We start from the raw sequence: 20,879 nt of genomic DNA, 5'->3' as shown, positions 1-20,879 counted from the left end.
TCATAAAACTTGTTTCCCCACTGATTTTCCTACCTAATTAGTGAGATTTTGAAGTGAAATTTGGGGGTTTAGGGCTTGAGAATTGGAGAGTGGATTTTGGGGATTTGGATGACCAAATGGTGCCGGATTTTGATAAATTTGGTATGGTTAGACTTGTGAGTGAATGAGCTTTCGGATTTTGTAAATTTTATCGGGTTCCGAGGTGCGGGCTCTGGTTGGATTTTTGGCATATTTTGGGCTTTTGATTCAAGATTTGATCTTTTCGATTCGGATTGGTTCCTTTAGCATTGTTTGATGCATTTGAGTTGTTTTTGGTTAGTTTTGAGCCGTTCAGAGGTCGGAACGCACGGGATGGCATCTTTGGAGTATCGTTTGGTTGCTCGGTATTGGTATTGGTTTGTTCGAGGTAAGTAACTTTTCTAATCTTAGTGCTGAGGGTATAAAACCTCGAAATACATGTTATGTGATTGGTATTAAGGTGGCGCACATGCTAGGTGACGGGCGTGCACCATATGAATTGGTACTCTATTGTTTCCATGGCACTGTACAATGGTCCTACTTTGTTGATATCCGTATTTTCGTCATATGATGTAGTAATTAAGCTGTCAATCATGCTAGATATCATGCTTAGGCATTATGCCGATACTGTTTGGACCCATAGTGGTCGTTTCTTACTATCATCTCACTGATTTTATTGATATTTCATACTCAGTCATATCCATTCATTCATACCATATCTCAGTCTCAGTTATTATTTATTGATACATCATATCATTGTTGTCGGGCTAGTTATAGTTTTATGATATTGTGAGCACGTGAGTGAGACTGGAGAGATTGATGACTGAGTGAGGCCGAGGGCCCAAGTGAGAGTGATATTTTGGGATCAGGTTGCATGCCGCAGCAAGTTATAATGATTATAATTATGGGATCGAGCTGCACACCGCAACATGCTATATTGATTTATGCTTGGATCTGGCTTATGATAGCGCTTGGACTGTAGGAGCCCCTCCGGAGTCTGCACACCCCCAGTGAGCGCGGTCGATTATATTGAGGGATGGATCTTCTCTGGACATGGATCTTGTCCGAAGCATTTATATACCTGGAGATGGATCTTCTCCATGGGGCCGAATTGGCCTTCCTCGGTACTGAGTGACTGATGGTCAGTGATGTATATATTCCGGTATGGATCTTCCCCGGGCCGTATGGGCCATATACAGTACCGAGTGTTTGAGCATGATGAGTGAAAAGTGTGAGACAGTGAGTGCGAATACATGATTCATCTCTGAGATACATGGCATTGGCATGCACACATGACATACATGTATAGAGATGTATTTTTCCTCATGTTGTACGGTATCACGTCATTCATGACTTTTTACACACATTGATATGTGGGCATAGAGAGGTATTTCACACTTGATATCTGGAAAGAGAATGAAACATCTTATTTAATGTGGAAAGGATATATGGAAAAAAAAATTTACCGTTTTCAAACTTACTCGTATTTTTGGCATTTTCGGTAAACGGGTTTTCACTAAGATACTTGAAAAGCATGACTATTTTCCTAGAATTGTGAACGAGCTGAGCATTTTACTTCTGAGATACATCTTTTATTACTTGTATTGTGTTGTGGGATATTGGTATTTGACCCGACCTTGTGTTAGCTCGTCACTATTTTCAACCTAAGGTTAGGTTTGTTACTTATTGAGTACATGGGGTCGGTTGTACTTATACTACACTTCTGCACCTTACGTGCAGATGTTGGTTGCTGATGTTGTTGTGCTCGATGGGAGCTGGATTGAAGATGTACCTGCGTCCCGATTGTAGCTGCTTCTTGTTCGTGGTAGCTTTAGATCTGTAAAACTCTGTTTATGTACTTTTCAAATAGACGATGTATTTATTTCATTTCTGCTTTGTAAATTTTATTCTTAGAAGCTCATGATTTGTACTACCAGTTTTTGGGAAATGTATAAGATTCAGATAATTTTTTTACTTAATTGCTTTATTTATTATTATTGAAATTGGTTAGTGGTTAACTGGCTTACCTAGCGGGTTGGGTTAGGTGTCATCACGACTAGTTAGATTTTGGGTCGTGACAATATCACATACCCCACAACATGCATGATGCATGCAACACTTTTGCATAAGTTGTTATCATAGGCGTATTCAAGTTGAGGGATATGCGTTCACGTGAACTAATACTCTTTTCCCTAAACCACGTATAATAATATATTTTTTTAAATTACTTAAATGTATGTGCGCGAACCTATTCTCAAAGACTCTTATAGTACAATTATTATTGGGTGTACCTCTCCAAGTGAATTTGGAAGTTCACATCCCATTATGTGTGTGTGTGAAAATTACTAAAATTTCAAAAAAAATATAATTTTAAACCTATAATTTCAAAAGTGTAGTGGATTCATGATAAGAGACTAAAGTTAAACCCGGCAAATGTAATTTTTAGATCCACCTCTTCATAGTGCACCCATTCTCTTGAAATCCCGGATGTTGTTATAAGCCCTAATTGGCCGTTCATTCATGACAAATTACAGAAACTTTGGTTCGATCGGACTCTGATCTCGTTTCTGTTTAATTTAGATCAGTATCATTAGGTAATTGAATTTTTAAATGAATAGTTAGTTACTTCGTCAAATGTAACTATTTTATAAACATAGAAGATTGATTATCAAAATTCATTTATTTTCTATAAATCAAGCAAAACGAACAAAATCAAATAGAGTTAAGTAGTTTTCATGCATAAATCTAGATCCGATGATAACCAACTCTGTCATGCATATAATTCAGACCAAATAACTCAAAACAACAGGTACAAGACAACAATTCAGCAGCTACAAATGCTCGTTACTCCAAATTATTTGGTGCAACGAAACTAAATGCTGCCAATACAGATCATATATAAAACCTCTATCTTATTATCACTTTCACTTATTTTTACTGATAGGTTTTGCTCCATTTAAGTAGCTTATTCATCACATTCTAATGATCATGTTCTTATTTAATCAAACTCTTAGTCCTTGAGAAATATTTAGTAAGGACGTTGACCAACGTAGTTGCCAGGAGGATCATAGCTGCAAATAACAAACCACCATCCATTATTGCACTGAGCCCTAGCACAACCAACTCGAACCGAGTTACGCCAAACCACCTGAGTATAATGCAGACACTGATTTCCGCCAGTGCAATAATTGTTAGTATAGTCATAGTATGGCTTCTCTGCCACCCACAAATTAACAGCAGCTGTGCCAGTGAAAGAACCAGTCCCTTTTGCAAGATTTTCACCATAAGGTCCATTAGAATGGACAAGATTGCAATCGCCAATTCTTTGATTGGCATAATTTTGTGCGTAATTTGCAAGAGTAGTGTCCCATGTTATTGCACTAACACCAACTTGAGATCGAGCGGAATTATGAGCGGCGAGGTAGTCTGTTTGGGAATTTTGGGCATGAGAAGGAAAAGCAAAGGCCAAGATTATGAAACAAATTAGAAGAGTCGAAAAAGAAGCATTGGATATTGCCATTTTTGAAGAGGTGATGAGAATGAATTGGATAAGTTGGCTATTTATAGGTGAAAAATATGATTATTTTGCTACGTGAAATTTGGAAATGCATGTGTAAAGCGAAAAGAGGCTGAACGTTTTTTAAAGCAACTTTTAAAGTCGAGAAGACATCTCCCTTAGTAAAGTTACAGTGCTTTCACCTTAAGATACATACTACTAGTAAGTATTTAAATAATATACACAAACTATGTAAAAGATTTACTAATGGTGGTTTTACTTGTTGTAATAGGTCATTTACCAAGGTTTGTAGGTTACTACTAGTTATATTTTCCACAGAAAGTTACTTATAGTTGACTTTTTAATAACCTGATTGTAGTTTTTACATAGTCATTATATATTTGTTGAACTCTAAACTCGTAAATAAAAGGCATATAATGCAAGTAGCTAGGGAATGTTGAGATAATTTGCGTATCTTAATGCATGCCTTTACCAAAAGAAGTAATCAAGTATTGCTTAAGTCTAGCCCTTTAGACAAATCAACTTGTATTCCTCTCGATTAACTACAACCATATGTAATACTTTTTGTCTGTTTTCATATAATATTGGTGTGTTATCCACCATCAAGTTGATTAAAGATTTTACTTTGTCTCTTTTTGAATATTATCCATACTTCTCTTCACTTTCTCACTAAGTAACCAATAAGCTGTCTTGGGGTCACAAAGGTCAAAATATACATTTATTCCTAGCACTCACTAGATTATTAGATAAACGTCTGAGATATACCTGATCTTAAATTTATAATTTCAATATTTTTAATACTACACTAAATTAAGAATAGTTCTCGGGGGTAAGTGAAATTTTGATCCCAATAGCATTGAGAAACTAAAAGGTTTGGCATTATAAACTTAGGTGTAATCAATAGGCATATGCTTGATTTCCAATAATCCTAGAGTGGAAAATTGGATTAGAACACAAACGGTCAAATCATTTCTAACAAATGTGACAAAACAATAAACAAATATGAAGAAAAAGACAAGATTATAATTTATAAATCCAAATATATTGTCCCGAAAGGGCGGCCCAGTTGGGTTTGGCCGATGATTTCCACACAGAATATGCGGGTTCTATCCACCATATTGTCCCTTTGGGTCTAAGCTTGTCGTAAGGGCTTGCCTGGTGCGATTTACATCTCATGTATGGTTTGCAAGCTATTACACAGTGGGGGTTTACCCAGCCGAAAGACTAGCAGCTGCGGGTTTTTCCTGAGGTTTCAAAAAAAAAAATATATATGTATATATATATATATATTTTCCCTGTTGTCACGTTTTGAAGCCGGCGACGGCGCTTTTCCTTATGGGTCTCTTTCTCCTTATTGCACTTCAACTACTAGTATTTTCGATTTTTCTTCTCACCCGTTACAATTAGTTAGTAGTACTGCATGAACTTATTACAGCACCAAATGTCAAAGTAAACTTATCCACAAAGTTCAGCTGATCAACAGGTCAAGCCTTAATTGTGAAAACCATACGTTCAAATGCTAGTAGCAAAAATTTTAAACAAAGTAAAAGCAGTAAAGAGACGTATCTAGTAAGTAATTATATTAATCAAAGAACAAATTTACATCGCTGTTGACTCATCACCTTGTTCACTTTGTTTATTCATCAAAACACATACATATACACACCTCCATAATACCACCAAAAACAAATGTAAAACAAGTAGATAACAGTAAATCCACCCCTTGCTACACCATTGGATTATTATCCACTGGGTAAGAAGATAACATCACATAGCATAGTACTGGTATTTATTTAATTTTCCTTAACACATGACAAAGCTTTTATTCATTATTTGATCACGTAAACCGTTATTACTAGACATCAGTTGGAAGTTCCAACTTGGAATCAAAGGGATGTTGCTCTTCAAGATCACCGTAGGGACGTTGTCCTCTCCAATTACCAGGTGGATCATAATTGCATGTTATAAAATACCACCCATTGTTGCATCGAACCCTAGCACAACCAAGACGTACTGAGTTACGCCACACCACCTGAGTATAGTGTCCACACACTTTTCCCGCTGCACAAGTATTTGAATTATAATTGTAAAATTGCTTCTCATCAACCCACATCTTTACTGCTCCCGCCGCGTGGAGCTGAGGGTAGGCGGCGGCTAGGTTTTCGCCGTAAGGGCCACCGGAATGCTGCATCCTGCAGTCCCCAGCTCTCTGATTTGCATAATTTTGGGCAAAGGCCGCTAACCTATTGTCCCATGTCATGGGACCAACACCAACTTGTCTACGAGCTGCATTGTGAGGGTTAAGATAATCTTGGGGAGAGTTTTGAGCTTGAGATGAGTGAAATAATATAGCAAAGGTAATGAAACAAGCAACTAATGTTGTGGAGTATCCCATTTTGGGTTTTGGTGAGAAACAAGGAATAGTATGGATGGGTTTTAATAGGGAATAAGAGTTGAAAAGTCTGCAATTTGTAAAAGAAAAAAATTGGAAAGTCACATGTTAGCAGACTTTATCGGATTATTAATTTGAAAGCATATGACATTAGTGTTAAAGTCAAAGAATTTCAATGTCACATCACGCGAGATAAGAGCCGCCATTAGTCATACTTGATGAAAACCATAATTGATGTGATTAGCTGAACAACTCTAATAGTAAATCATTTTTTTCATTAGGGCTCTTTCTCTTTATTATTTGGATAACATCATTTTTTTTCTTTAACTTGGCAAAAGAAATTTACAAAGTCAGTCATGTTAGATATATCTAGCTTGGAAAATGTAGTTCTTGTATATGTTATGGTTGAAGCAGGAAAACAGAAAAAGATAGAGCGAACCAACAAGAGACAGAATTAATATAATTTTATTTTTATATGAACTTAATAATGGTGTACTCCATTGAATTTTCTTAAAGTAGAGCGGAGGTAAGTAATTGCCTAATTGAAGAGATAAGGCCTAAAGTTTATGAGATTCTACCAGACTCAGTCGGAATATGCTTTAAGAAAGTGACAACATCCTAACTTATTATCTATATTTTAAAGGAATGCATTCATGTTCAGAAATTTAGCCAAGATTTGACGTTTATGAATTTTGAACTTGTGTTGGAATCTATATCTTCTTTTAAGTTAATGAGTCTATATCTTCTTTTAAGTTAATGAGTCTGTAATTAAAATATTTATATATATTTAATAAATTTTCTAATACAAGTTAAACAAAAATTATCGAGTTCGTCCGAACGAATAACTAACATTATAGCTCTTTCATGTTAAGTGTGATCAATTACTACAAGTAGGAGTGCCCTCTATTTTATCTGCTATGGACGTCTTCGATTTTTCACCTATATTTTGGCGGAAGAAGACGAAAGTCATCTTTCGTAGAAAATAAATATTTCTCTATTTCTCAAAAAAAAAAAAAAGCATATATATTAGAATTAATAATAATATTAGCAAATTGGAAAGTATTCTGATGAAAATTTTAAATATTACAGGATAATAATTAATGTCTAAATATTATTTAGTTTGAAGCTAACCTTTTTGAGTTTTGATATTGTTTAACACCAATCTATAGTTAAACGCAGCATCCATAAATTAATTTCTCCTTGCAACTACTTTTTTCCAGAAACATAAAAGCCGCCATTAAATAGTACTAGGATTTAGGATGACGAGAAGTACTACTTTGACCGTTTAAACAAAATTTTAATAAGGAGTACGATTTTCTTGGTGAATTTCTCTCTAGTCTTAGATCATATCTTTCTCTGGGCCTACCATCCAAATTGTTCTCCTTAGTTATCTGATGCAGCTGCAATGGAACAGTGAAATATTTGGAAGAGAAGAAGGAACAGCTAAATTAAACTAGGAGGTTTTATTGATAATAAACCCTATCAACTATTACAATAGAATGATAGATATAGGTGTTTACCCTCAAAATCGGATAACAATTAAATTTATAAGTGGTTTTAAGGATACGCGGATTAACTTGATACAAAGCAATAAATTAAGTTTCTATTGAATAAACAAAGACCAAATAAATTTAAACCACAAGAGTTGGATAGTTTCAGCCTAAGTGAAATAGTCACTCTCGAACCGAACTCACAAAGACCGGTATGGATGAAAAAGAACAAGAACTTAAAAGACGGATAAAAATAATAATGTATTGCTTATGAGTGCGTGTTACAATATGTCAAATGAATGATTAGACCCCCTTTATATAGTAGAAGAGTCCTATTTTTGGTACAACTCTATAAAAAGGTAAAAAATCTTCTGATTCGCTGATTGTTGGTTCCTTATCGATACATGCCGAGATTCCAGCCGTAATATTCGGTTGGTCACGGATATTTCGGCTTTTTGTTGGCTATGCTCGATTGTCTGACAACGTTCTTCGAAGTCGTTCGAGGCTAGGACTGATTCTGGGATCATGACCTCGATATTCTTGAAGGCAGGCGTCATGCCCCCGGGTTCTAGCTCGGTGGGACTTTGGCTCGATTTCGGTCCCTTATTATCATATCTCGAGCCTGGCTTATCTTATCGGAGGCTAGGATGCACCATGAGCTCGATTTCACCCGTATACAGATAGTCCCCTCGTTTTTCGGAGATTAAACTATGAGAATCGACATGAGCTTCCGATTCTTATTTCGATACACCATGACAAAAACGACAAAGCAACTGAAACGTCTCGCCAGTCAACTCTTAATAGCATTAAATGCATGTCAGCCGCCGGTCGGCCGTCCCTGGATGCAAAACGTCGATGAACTATAAATACCCCCTCCTTTGTTCATTTTAACGTTACATCCAAACCTTCTACCCTCGTACCTTTAAGATTTCAATACTCTTTAGAACTTTTACCCTGGTTATTCGAGTCCCTTTGCAAGAATTTTTACCCATCTTCATCTCAAGACAACAAGTCTAATCCTTCAATCTTCCTTTCTTTTTCCACCTTTCTCAGACTTTTCTCCATTTTTTAAAGAAATGGCAAAGACTTCTAAGACCGTTCTCCAGAAAGAAACTCCTTCAACTTCGCGACCGGCTACTGAGGCCGAGGAGACCGTTTCGCGCGCTACCGTTTATGAACCAGTACCTGAACTCCCTTTGAAAATGTTTATCCATGGGGGATGCTCGGTCAACGTCGATTTCAAGGTCGAAAAGCCTTCCTCCATAGAAGGCCGGTGTGATGAGGTCTCGAGATATATCTGCTCGATCACCGAAGAGATCCTCCCTACTGTCCGAAAAAACTGCAACTGGGCCGTTAAGGACATAGTAATCCCTGACCCCGATGAATCCATTACCACCCATGTCGAGGGATACTTAAGTGTCTACACTTATCCCTTTATATTGGGCCCGGTGGATCTGGTCATTTTGGATTTCTGCAAAAGGTACAACATGTGCCTAGGCCAGATTCACCCATTGCTCTGGAGGATCATGATCCTCTTCCGGTTCTTTGTGAATAAAATTGATGGGTGATCGTTCACCATCGACCATCTTCTTTGCTTATACAGTCACCGAATCTTCTAGGGGGACTGATAAAGCTTGTGCGGTGGGCTAGTAAAGCCCCGTTCTCAAGTATTGATGAGGACCAGGATCGGGGCTGGCAAGGACGTTTTGTTCGAGTGAGGACTTCAGACTTAATCCCAGCCGAGTGCAGGCCATTCCCCGAGAAATGGAATACCTCACGTAAGTACGATTTACTTTTGAATGTCGATTTTACACTTACTTCTCTTTTTCTTATTGGTGCTTTGTGGTGGTGCAGCCGTCGCTTGGGTCCCAAATGCTATCCCTCGACTCGAAAAGTGGGTCGAGAGTATCGTATCACAAATGCCCTATTCCAAGCGCTAGTGGTGCAAGCTCTCGAAGGGCCGTTGGGAGGCCCGTTCCCATGGTGAGACTTCTTCCCCGAGTAGGTAGTATTAAGATCCCTCTTTTAACGTTAAACCATTACTCCCTTTACTTCTTTTTTACAGGTTTATCTAAGGATGTCGAGCTGAGGCCTCCAGCCGGTGGCGAGGAATTACCTACCGAGTCCCTGATCCGAGACAGGCCGAAGAGAAGAAAAGAAATAGGGATCTGAATTCCCCAAGCTCAGAGAAAAAGAAAACAAGGAGAAGGTTGGTGCGTTAGTCAAAAGAAAGCACCAGCGCCCGAGCACCAGCTTCGGATTCGCTCTATCGTCTAAGGGACAAATCCGAAGAAGAAGAACCTTTTGTTCCAGTGGCCCGTGAGTCGTTGCAACTCGAAAAGCAGGGGGGCCTGAACCAGAGTTTAGTGAGGCGGATCTTCCTCAAGCCAGGGAAGGCGATGAGGAGACTGCGGCCGAGGTTTCCCGGGATACGGCAGTGCCCCAAAGGAGGCACTCGGTGTGATTGACATCAAAGAGCACTCCAACGAGGGGGCCCACGGAGCAGACGACCCCCTCCGCTGCTTTTTTGATGGCATGGATTCCACCGCCACAGAAGACATCACCGGATTGGGTGACATAGAGGTACCAAGAAAAAGTCCGTACTCGGGGGCAAGTGGGCCTAACTCGATCCCGAAACTAATCAACCGATTCCCTGCCCCGAGTGTGGATCCTAATCGTAAGCGGTCTATCATTATCAATGTTCCAGAGGATGCCTGGGTCCTTTCCGCCCCCATAGGGGTGTCCAGTTACCTTCGGTGCCTTATGACCGAAGAAGACCAAGCCAAAATCAACGAGGTAGACGAGCCCTGCCTATTCAACGAAGCACAAAAGGCGTTGAACCGGGTAACTATAAATAACTCTCGATGATTTCAATTTTTCCTCTTATACTTGAACTAATTCATGGATAATCCTAACATTTTTCTTCGTATTTGTAGGCCTCGGTGCTTCACCACGAAAATTTTCTCCGGTATCGAGATGAGCTGAACCAACTCGAAGCCGAAGTCGGAGATCTTACTGAGAAGAGAGACACGTATAAACTTCTCAGCGAGCATAGTGAAGGAGAGGCTAATAGCCTTTGAGATGAGTTAGAAGCGGCTCAGAAAGAACACGCCGACCTGGTTGAACAGGTAAAATTTTTTGAAGTTAGTGACGATGAGCTAGACAAGGTGACTAATGGTCGGAACCCGTAGGTCCAACAGAACATTGATCGGATCGACCAACTTCGAGCTGAGATGGATGCAGCCAAGGTCGAGGCCGAAGAGTGGAGAGGCAAGATGGACCGTCTGGCCTCAAAAAAGGATATTGCCCGGGCGCAGTTGACCTCGACGGAGGCCTAGCTTCGAGCGATGAGGGAAAAGGCTAACGGTCCCAAAAGATCGAGGAGCTCCAGCCTCAGCTAAGCTCGACTATTTTTGATCGAGAGACCCTTGCCAAGGAGCTTAAAGCGGCCAAGTCTATGGTTGAAGTAACCAAAGCTAATGCCGACAAGATGGTGGCCCAGTATAAGGCCGATGCTGAGGCAGCCCAGGACCGTCTGAAAGATATCGTCGAATATGTAAAGTGGCAGTCTCGAAGAAAGGCCCTCGAGGAAGTTCATGCTCGGGGTTTTGATTTGTCGGTCGAGGACGAAACTGCTAAGGGGCTTGAAGCCGAGGCCAAGAAACTGGTGTATCCCGAGGACGAAGAAGACTCCGAGAGTTCGGGCGGATCCGGGGGCGGAGAAGACTTTGATGATCCCGGTGACGAGGCAAGCTTTGGTGGAGACCAAGTTGTTTAAGTGCCTTGTATATTTTTCTTTGTTTTTGTAATTTTGTAATTTTTTTGTCAAGGCCGTTTGGCCTTTGTAAAGATCTATCTATATATATATATATATATATATATATATATATATATAGGCTCTTTTTTTTCCTTCGACAGTTTTTAAGCTCGTTTCCTTTCGCTTTTTTCTTTATGATTGCAAAGATATCGAATGCCTTAGCACGTAATAACTAGGTCTTGTTCAGAGGTTCGAACATGCCTTGCTCTCGATATTATTTTGTTTAAGACTCGTGGGGGCTCGGTATGACTGGAAGTTTTCCCCAAAGTACTTAGAATATTTTAGATTATAATTTGTCGAGGGTAGCCTTTTGAACCGGTTTAAAAATTTTGAAGGCATTGTTTTTTGTTACGGGTCTCAGACGTCTTCGAGCCATTTTAATACAGTCGTAGCCTTTCTAGTTCGGGTATTGCCTAGTGGGCTTGTTACCCTGAGTCATCCGGGCTTAACCGAGATAACTGTTCCCGAATAGGGGTGGCTGTAGCCTTTAAAGTTCAGGCACTACCAAATAAGCTTTGTGCCCCCGGACTTTATTTTCTTGGGATGTCCAAACCTGCATTGGGCAGCAGTCCCTGAGTGAGGTGGCCCTTAGGCTCGATGTTTTCGGGAGATCAAATGTAAGAAAGAAAAATTTTCAAGTGGCAAAATATTTATCCGCAAGGTAGAGACTTCCTTTTAATTTTGTGCGTAATATACAAAGTTACACATGTGTTGTTCAAGCTTTGTGTCCAGGCTCAGGTGGTCTATGTGGGCACAGTTCATTCGACCATTTGGCCCTTACAGTAAATCCTATTGATCGAGCCTAGACTATTCGAGCACAAAGTTTCTTTCCTTGTCAAAATCATTTTCCAAAGGTGATGCCCCCCAATGTTCGAGGTCAATCATAGAGAAGCCTCGAGTACTGTTGACAATCGGTCTTTGATTCTAAGTTAGCATGATCCATTGTTACCTCGTTAAAAACCTTGTCGGAAAACCCATTTGGAACAAAACCGGATCAAGGGAAAAAGAGTGCAACGCGTGCTTTCCTGCCTAAAAAATTGTAGCGTTCTTTGACGGCTACCTGCAAGCGTTAGTTCAAAATGTAGATAAATAAAAGATGTAAATGGGTTCGTACCTTATCAGTAATATCGTTTCAAGTGAGTTACGTTCCAGTTGTTCGGTAGTTGTTCACCGTTCATTGCTCCGAGTTCTTACGACCCTTTTCCGTTGATCTCAATAATTTGATACGAAACTTCCCAGTTTGTTCCCATCTTTCCTTCGTTCGGGTTCCGGGTATTTAATGTGACCTTCGTCAACACTAAGTCCCCGACATTAAAGTGTCGAAGGTTGGATCTTCGATTATAATACCTCTCGATCCATTGTTTTTGGGCGGTCATTCGGACGAGGGTAGCTTCATGCCTTTCATCTAACAGTTCCAGGCTCGTATTCACGGTCTCGTTGTTTGATTCTTCAGTTGTATATCGGAACCTGAGACTCGGTTCTCCGACTTCAACCAGTATTAGGGTTTCGGCACTGTAAACCAATGTGAATGGGGTAGCCCCGGTACTGGACTTCGAGGTCGTACGGTATGCCCATAGGACTTACGGCAAGATTTATTTCCATTTTTCTTTGGCGTCGGTCAATATTTTTCTGAGGTTTAGGAGTATGGTTTTGTTTGTAAACTCCGCTTGCTTGTTCCCACTAGGGTGATATGGTGTTGATAGGATTCTTTTGATCTAATGATCTTCGAGAAACTTGCTTACTTTTTTGCCGATGAACTGCTTCCCATTATCACACATGATCTCGGCCGGCATTCTGAACCGACATATTATATAGTCCCAGATGAAATCAATGACTTCCTTCTCCCTGACTTTCACTTACGCCTGGGCTTCCACCTATTTAGAAAAATAGTCAGTCATAAATAATATAAATTGAGCCTTACCGGGTGCCCATAGAAAGAGGCGACAATGTCCATCCCCCATTTCATGTACGGCCAGGGCGATAGGACCGAGTGTAACAGCTTCCCGGGCTGATGAATCGTCGGAGCATGCCTTTGACATCCGTCGCATTTTCGTACAATCTCGTTCGCGTCCTTTTCCATGTCGATCCAATACTAGCCGCCTCTGATTATTTTCTGAACTAACGATTCGGTGCCCGAATGATTTTCGCAGGTGCCTTCATGGATTTTCCTCAGAACATACTCGGTGTCTCCGGGTCCTAGACATATTGCGAGTGGGCCATCGATCATTCTCCGAAACAGTCTACCGTCTTCGGACAGGCCGAACCGGGCCGCCTTTGTACGCAGAGTCCTCGATTCCTTTGTACGCAGAGTCCTCGCAGAGGCCGAACCGGGCCGCCTTTCGATCTTCAGATATTCTATATGTTTGTTTCTCTGGTCCCAAGTCAGGCTTGTTGAGTTTATCTCGGCGTGACCTTCTTCCACTACTGATCTCATGAGTTGTACGACCACCCCCGAGTTGAACTCATCGTCACGACCGACGATCCCAAGTTAGCAAGGGCATCGGCCTCGCTGTTTTGATCTCGAGGCACATGTTGTAGAGTCCACTCTTTGAACCGATGTAAATGTTACATACAGTTTGTCCAGGTATCTTTGCATTTATTCCTCTCTGACTTCGAACGTCCCATTAACTTGGTTCACCACAAAGAGGGAGTCGTACTTAGCTTCAATCACCTCTGCCTCCAAGCTTTTGGCAAGTTCGAGACCTGCAATCTTGGCCTCATACTCGGCCTCATTGTTAGTTAATTTTACAGTCCTAATAGATTGTGAAACTAAATTACCGGCGGGTGGTTTCAAGACAATTCCAAGTCCGGACCCCTTTGCGTTCGAGGCGCCGTCGATAAAGAGTGTCCAGATTCCCGAAGAAGTCCCCGAGTTTAACAACAACTCTCTTTCGATCTCGGGTATTAGAGCCAGTGTAAAGTCAGCCACAAAGTTTATCAAAATTTGAGACTTAATGGCGGTCCGAGGCCGATATTTGATGTCATACCCACTGATCTCTACGGCCCATTTGGCCAACCGTACCGAGAGCTCGGGTTATGCATTACATTCCTTAATGGTTAATTGGTTACAACATATATGGGGTGACATTGAAAGTATGGTTTTAGCTTCCTAAAGGCGCTTAGCAAAGCGAGTGCCAGCTTTTCTAGGTGAGGGTACCTAGTTTTGGCCACGCCAAGAGTCCTGCTAACATAGTAAATTGGAAATTGCGTACCTTTCTCTTCGCGGACCGGAACTCCACTTACCGCTATCTTCGATACTGCCAAGTACAAGTATAGTTGTTCGTCTGTCTTCAGCATGTGAAGCAGCGGTGGGCTCGATAGATATCGCTTGAGCTCCTCCAAGGCCTGTTGGCACTCCGAGGTCCATGAGAAGTTATTGTTTTTCTTCAATAGTTAGAATAAACGGTGTCTCTTGTCGGATGACCTCGAAATAAATCGTCCCAAGGCAGCTATGCATCTGGTTAACCTTTGTACGACCTTCACGTTGTCCACAACAGTGATATCTTCAATGGACTTGATCTTATCGGGGCTGATCTTGGATACCATGAATCTGAGGAATTTGCCGAACCCAACTCCAAATGCACATTTCTCTAGGTTCAGCTTCATATTGTATTATTTCAATATGCTGAAGGTTTCCTGCAAAAAATCGAATAATAATTAAATTTATAAGTGGTTTTAAGGATACGCGGATTAACTTGATACAAAGTAATAAATTAAGTTGCTATTGAATAAAAAAAGACGAAACAAATTCAAACCACACGAGTTGGATAGTTTGAGCCTAAGTAAAATAGCCACTCTCGAACGAAGCTCACAAAGACCGGTATGGATGAAAAAGAACAAGAGCTTAAAGACAGAGAAAAATAATAATGTATTATTTTCGAGTGCATTTTACAATGTGTCAAATGAATGATTAAACCCCATTTATATAGTAGGGGAGTCCTATTTTAGGTACAACTCTATAAAAAGGTAAAAAACTTTCTGATTCGCTGATTGTTGGTTCCTTATCGACACGTGCCGAGATTCCCGCCGTAACATTCGGCCAGTCACAGATATTTCGGCCTTCTGTTGGCTATGCTGGATTGTCTGACAATGTTGTTCGAATTCGTTCGAAGCTAGGACCGATTCTAGGATCATGGTCCTGATATTCTTGAAGGCAGACGTCATGCCCCCCGGGTTCTAGCCCGGTGGGACTTTGGCTCGATTTCGGTCCCTTATTGCCATATCTCGAGCCTATCTTATCTTATCGGAGGCTAGAATGCACCATGAGCTCGACTTTACCCGTATACAATAAGTGATGAAAGTTGTAAAAGGATAAGAGTGTTGAGCAAGGAATAGTACAAGCTCCTCTACCCAGTTGTCCTGCCAATAACTGTATTCACAGAGGATGGAATCCGCTCGACAGCTAAATATCCAGGGACTTAATTGTAATACTAAAAACTAGTAAAGTAAAAATATTAGGACTTAAGTGTTAATGACAAAACTAGACATCTCCCTCTTTACAAACTAATTCCAACGTCTAGGTGCAACTCCATAAGCAGAAGGTACCATTCATCTGTTGTGATACGCATCATTTCTCCCTTCTTGAAATCTTCCTTGTCCTCAAGGAAGAAAAGCTGGAAACCTTGTCTTCAAGACATGATAATCCTCCCAGGTAGTTTGATCTCCAGGCATCTGCTCCCATTGCACAAGAACTTGGGCTATAGCTTTGTTCCCATTTTTGATCATTCTTCTGTCAAGTATGGACTTAGGAGTAGGGTAGTAGGGGCTGGTAATGTCCATGACTGGAGGATGAGTTATATTATCAGGAACCTTGTAGTATGGTTTTAGGAGGGAAACATGGAAGGTGGGGTGTATGGTGATGTTAGAGGGAAGGCTCAATTTGTAGGCAACTGTACCAATTTTCTAAATGATTTGATAAGGTCCATAGTACTTGGTTGCTAGCTTTCAAAAGTGATTGGTAGACAAGGTGAATTGTCTGTAAGGTTGGATCTTTAAGTAGACCCAATCACTTACTTGGAACTGCCTATCTGACTTGTGATGGTTAGCTTGAGAGAACATCCTTTGTTGAGCTTGATTAATGTGGTGCTTGAAGAGATGTGTCTTGAATTCTCTGGCAATAAGACTCATGTCTACTTGTTCATCAACAGCATCCCCAGGGAGGTAAGGTAAATTTATAGGAGGAGGTTGTCCATAGAAAGCTTCATAAGGGTTGTTTGGTTAGCAAAATGGTGCGTGGTATTGTACCACCACTCAGCGAGAGACAAATATAAGTGCCAGTCTTGTGGAGCATCAGAACAATAGCATCTTAAGTAGGTCTCTAAGCACCTATTTAGAACCTCAGTCTACCCATCAGATTGGGGATGATAAGCAGTAGATGTGCTCAAAGTAACTCCGTGAGTAGAAAAAAGCTCTTGCCAGACTTTGCTGACAAACACTGGTTCCCTATCACTAACTATATTCTCAGGCATACCATGTAGTTTGTAGACATTATCCAGGAATAGTTGAGCTATGTTTGCAGCTGTATAGGGATGAAAGACTTCCACAAAATTGGCATACTTGGTTAAACTATCCACCACTACCCAAAATACTGATTTGCCTTTGGACTTAGGCAGTCCTTCCACAAAATCCATGCTACTACTTGACCAAGCAATGCTAGGAACTACCAGGGGTTGGAGTAGACCAGGGTAAGGAGAACTATCATATTTGCTCTTTTGATAGATAACACATTCTTTAACATGTGTAGTAATATCCTCCCTATCCTCCTTCTGCAAGTATTGTTGATACCTGAGTGCCTTCCTATGGGAAGGTCATGCCATTGCTGAATCATATCCTTCCTTAGTTCTGTATCATTTTCCACAACTAGCCTCCTATTCTTCCTTAACTGTTGGTTATCATAAGAATAACTATTATTTCCTTCTTCCTTGCTTTGTATCTTCTTGATCAATTCCTGCGACTCAGGATCATTCTGCCAGCTTCCAATGATTCTTTGGAACAAGATTGTCCCAGCTAGATAGTGAGTCTGTAGCCTTGTTCTCCTTTCCTTTCTTGTATTTAATAGTAAGGTCAAATTGCATGATCTTGGCTATCCACTTCATTTGAGTACCTATATGTAGCTTTTGCTCCAAAAGAAACTTAAATGCCTTTTGATCAGTCCTTACTATGAAATGCCTTCATCTCAGATACTGTGACCATTTAGTGATAGCCAACACCAATGCCAAGCGTTCCTTATCATATACTGATAAGGTCTGATGCCTGGGGGAGAGCCATTTACTGATGTAGGCTATAGGGTGTCCTTTCTGCATCAAGATTGCTCCTATCCCAATGTCACATGCATCAGTCTCCACTATGAATTGTTGAGAGCTATCAGGCAAAGCCAATACATGAGCAGTAACCAGGGCTGTCTTTAGAGCTTCAAAGGTTGTGGTAGCCTTATCATTACAATTAAAATTGTCCTTCTTCAATAGGTCAGTAAGAGGTTTGCTAATCACCCCATACCTTTGTATAAACCTTATGTAATATCCAGGCAGCCCCAAGAACCCTCTTAGCTGATTAATAGTGGTTGGGACAGGCCAGTCTTGCACAACAGTAATTTTTTCTAGAATCAGTAGCAACACCATCAGCAGAGATAAAGTGGCCAAGGCATTCAATCATGTTGCTTCCAAATGAACACTTGGTTTCTCTTGCAAATAGCTTATGCTTCACCAATAACTCAAAGGTTAGCTTAAGATGTATCGGGTGCTCCTCCATGCTTTTGCTGAACACTAAAACGTCATCAAACAATACTAAGATGAACTTTCTCAAGTACTCTTTGAAGATGTGGTTCATAAGGCCTTGGAAGAAAGAAGGGGCATTGGTGATCCCAAATGGCATCACCAAGTACTCATAGTGGCCTGAGTGAGTTCTAAATATTGTCTTGGCTATATCATCAGGATCCATTCTTATCTGATGGTATCCTGATCTGAGGTCAATCTTTGTAAACACCTTAGAGCCACCAAGTTCATCCAACAACTCTTCAATGATTGAAATTGGAAACTTGTCTTTGATAGTAGCTTTATTTAAAGCTCTATAATATACACATAGTCTCCATGATCCATCCTTCTTGCTAACTAGAACCAAAGGGGAAGCATATGGGCTGGAACTAGGCTGAACAATGCCTTGGTCCAGCATTTTTTGGACTAGCTTCTCAATCATATCCTTGTGAGTTGAAGAGTACATATAATGTATGATGTTAATTGGGTTGCTACAAGCTTCTAAAGGTATTATGTGGTCAAATAGTCCTCTAGAAGGTGGAAGCCCAGAAGGTTCTGAAAATAGAACGTGGTACTCTTCTATGAGGTTACTGATTCCTGGCTCTATCCCTGCAGATTGAGGGATTTTTGCATCTTTAGAACCTTCTATAGGTATGACTCTCACCATAAATAACTGAGCTTCACCTTCAGCCATCTTTCCTAGGGTTCTAGCATCCACTGTCTTGAGTCTAGTAGCATCACCTTATAGCAGGTGCTTCTTTCCATGAAGCTGGAATTCCATGGTGAGTTGGGTGAAATTCATCTTGATATCTCCAAGAGTTTGAAGCCAATGCACTCCTAGTACCATGTCACATGTTCCCAAGGTCAGCAGCAAGAAATCAGTTTGGAATGTGGTTCCTTGTAGCAACCATTTCAACCATTTACATAGCTCAGTAGCATACACGGTGCCACCATCTGCAACACTAACAAGTTGAGGATTGACTTTTTGAACTTGGCAACCAAACCTCTTAGCTACTTCACTGTCAAGGAAGTTGGGAGTACTTCCTTTGTCAATCAACACACTGACAGGACCCTTCTCCGTGTAGCCTGTGACTCTCAAGGTGTGGAAGCCAGTTACCCCATTGAGTGCATTCAATGAGATGGTTACAGGATCAACTTCTCCTCTTGCTTCAGCTTCCTTACTGGTTTCACAGACTTCCTCTTCTTGAACCTCTTCAACTTTCATTACATACAGTTGTTGATTATCATTTTCAAGTTCCATTCCTTCTTCCATCTCCAACAAAAATAGTTGTTTGTTGGTCTTACATTTATGTCCCAGGAAGAACTTTTCATCACAAAAGCAACAAAGACCTTTTAGTCTTTTCTCATTAAGCTCAACTGGTATCAGCTTCTTTTCTCTGCCCTTGCTCCACTGGGAGTTGGGTTCTGGGGGTTTATAAGGTGCTTTGGAACCTGAATATGGGACAATAGAGGTGTTCTTTGAGGTTACCAAAGGGGTGGGAGAAGGAAAAAGTTTTATGGTTATGTGTTGAGCTTGGTAAGATGACTCTTGTAACCTGGCCAGGCAGTAAGCTTGAGGTAAGGAATTTGGTCTGTAAGCTTTGACATTATCTTTGTATTCATGCCTAAGACTAGCTATGAAACAGCTGATGGCATACTCCATTGGGGATAACCTATTCATGGACCTATCAAATTGGTCTTGGTAGTCTTTCACATCTCCAGTTTGAAATAACAACTTGAGCTCAGCTAGGGGGTCATCATACTCAGCACCAAATCTATCGATTAAGGAATATAAATACTCATCCCAACTGGGATAAGATAAGTGCATTCTACTTTTCATATAAGCTTGGTGCCATTCTATAGCAACTCCCTCTAAATAAATGGAAACCAGCTTAATTTTCTGAACAGTAGGAATTTCTTCTATAGAGAAAAATTGCTCAATCTTATAGAGCCAAGATCTGAGATCCTTACCATCAAAATGAGAAAACTCTAATTTCCCTAATCTGGATAGAGTGTTTGCGTGTGTAACACCATGAGAACCTCCTGTGACAGCAGCTCCATTATATCCTCCTAGTGTTGGCATAGGCTAATTTTATTGAGATGGTGTGCCTCTAAGATTGGCCCCAACACCTACTAATGGAGACTGTATCATCCCAGGTCCAGTAACTACAGGATGGTTCAATGGTTGAGTAGAAGGTAGATTATAAGAGCTTCTCATAACCTGCGCTCCATTTCCTCCAAAGGGTCCAACTGTTGGTGAATAAAGCTCAACACCCAGATCTTGCTTAGATAAGCTCTTGCCCTTATCCTGGTGCCTTTCTGAAGCTTGTAATGCTTCCCTCGTCTCGCTAAGGTCCTTATCTCGATTCTCTTCTATTTGGTTTTGTCGCATCGTGATGTTTGCTATTTTCATCGAAAGCCTTTCGACAGCATCAACCAAGTTCTTTATAACGGAAGCCATTACTCACAGTCCAAGAGCAATGCTCTGATACTAAATGATACAACTGCAATGGAACAGTGCAATATTTGGAAGAGAAGAAGAAAAACTAGCTAAACTAAGCTAAATTAAATTAGGAGGTTTTAAATATAATAAACCCTATCAACTATTACAATAGATATTCGACAGCTAAATGTCCAGAGACTTAATTGTAATACTAAAAACTTGTAAAGTAAAAACATTAGGACTTAAGTGTTAATGACAAAACTAGACTCTTCCCTCCTTACAAACTAATTCCAACGGCTAGGTGCAACTCCGCAAGCAATGCTTCCCTCAGCTCAAACAATGCTTCCCTTAGCTCAAACAATGCTTCCCTCAGCTCGTTAAAGGCCTTATCTCGATTCTCTTCTATTTGGTTTTGACACATCGTGATGTTTGCTATTTCTATCGAAATCATTT

The 20,879-nt window shown here is 40.5% G+C and overlaps 3 protein-coding genes across 3 annotated transcripts; all 3 read right to left on the bottom strand.

Moving 5' to 3' along the window:
* Nucleotides 1-2,776: 2,776 nt before the first annotated feature.
* On the bottom strand, nucleotides 2,777-3,538 carry LOC104100218 (pathogenesis-related leaf protein 6-like). The gene has a single exon (XM_009607402.4). It carries the CDS (start codon nucleotides 3,536-3,538, stop codon nucleotides 3,047-3,049), a length of 492 nt encoding a protein of 163 aa, XP_009605697.1. The 3' UTR covers nucleotides 2,777-3,046.
* A 1,562-nt stretch (nucleotides 3,539-5,100) lies between these two features.
* LOC104100217 (basic form of pathogenesis-related protein 1-like) lies at nucleotides 5,101-5,965 on the bottom strand. The gene has a single exon (XM_009607401.4). The coding sequence runs from the start codon at nucleotides 5,928-5,930 to the stop codon at nucleotides 5,391-5,393; it is 540 nt and encodes a 179-aa protein (XP_009605696.1). The 5' UTR covers nucleotides 5,931-5,965; the 3' UTR covers nucleotides 5,101-5,390.
* Nucleotides 5,966-15,833: 9,868 nt separating this feature from the next.
* Nucleotides 15,834-16,361, bottom strand: LOC138906645 (uncharacterized). The gene is made up of 2 exons (XM_070195959.1): nucleotides 16,248-16,361; nucleotides 15,834-16,136 (listed from the first exon to the last, which is right to left on the bottom strand). The coding sequence occupies exons 1-2, from the start codon at nucleotides 16,359-16,361 to the stop codon at nucleotides 15,834-15,836; spliced, it is 417 nt and encodes a 138-aa protein (XP_070052060.1).
* Nucleotides 16,362-20,879: the final 4,518 nt, after the last annotated feature.

The sequence above is a fragment of the Nicotiana tomentosiformis genome, chromosome 1 (genome assembly GCF_000390325.3).
Source record: "Nicotiana tomentosiformis chromosome 1, ASM39032v3, whole genome shotgun sequence".
Taxonomy (NCBI): Eukaryota; Viridiplantae; Streptophyta; class Magnoliopsida; order Solanales; family Solanaceae; genus Nicotiana; species Nicotiana tomentosiformis.
The sequence above is the reverse complement of the archived record's forward strand: the minus strand, read 5'-3'. Positions and strand labels throughout refer to the sequence as shown.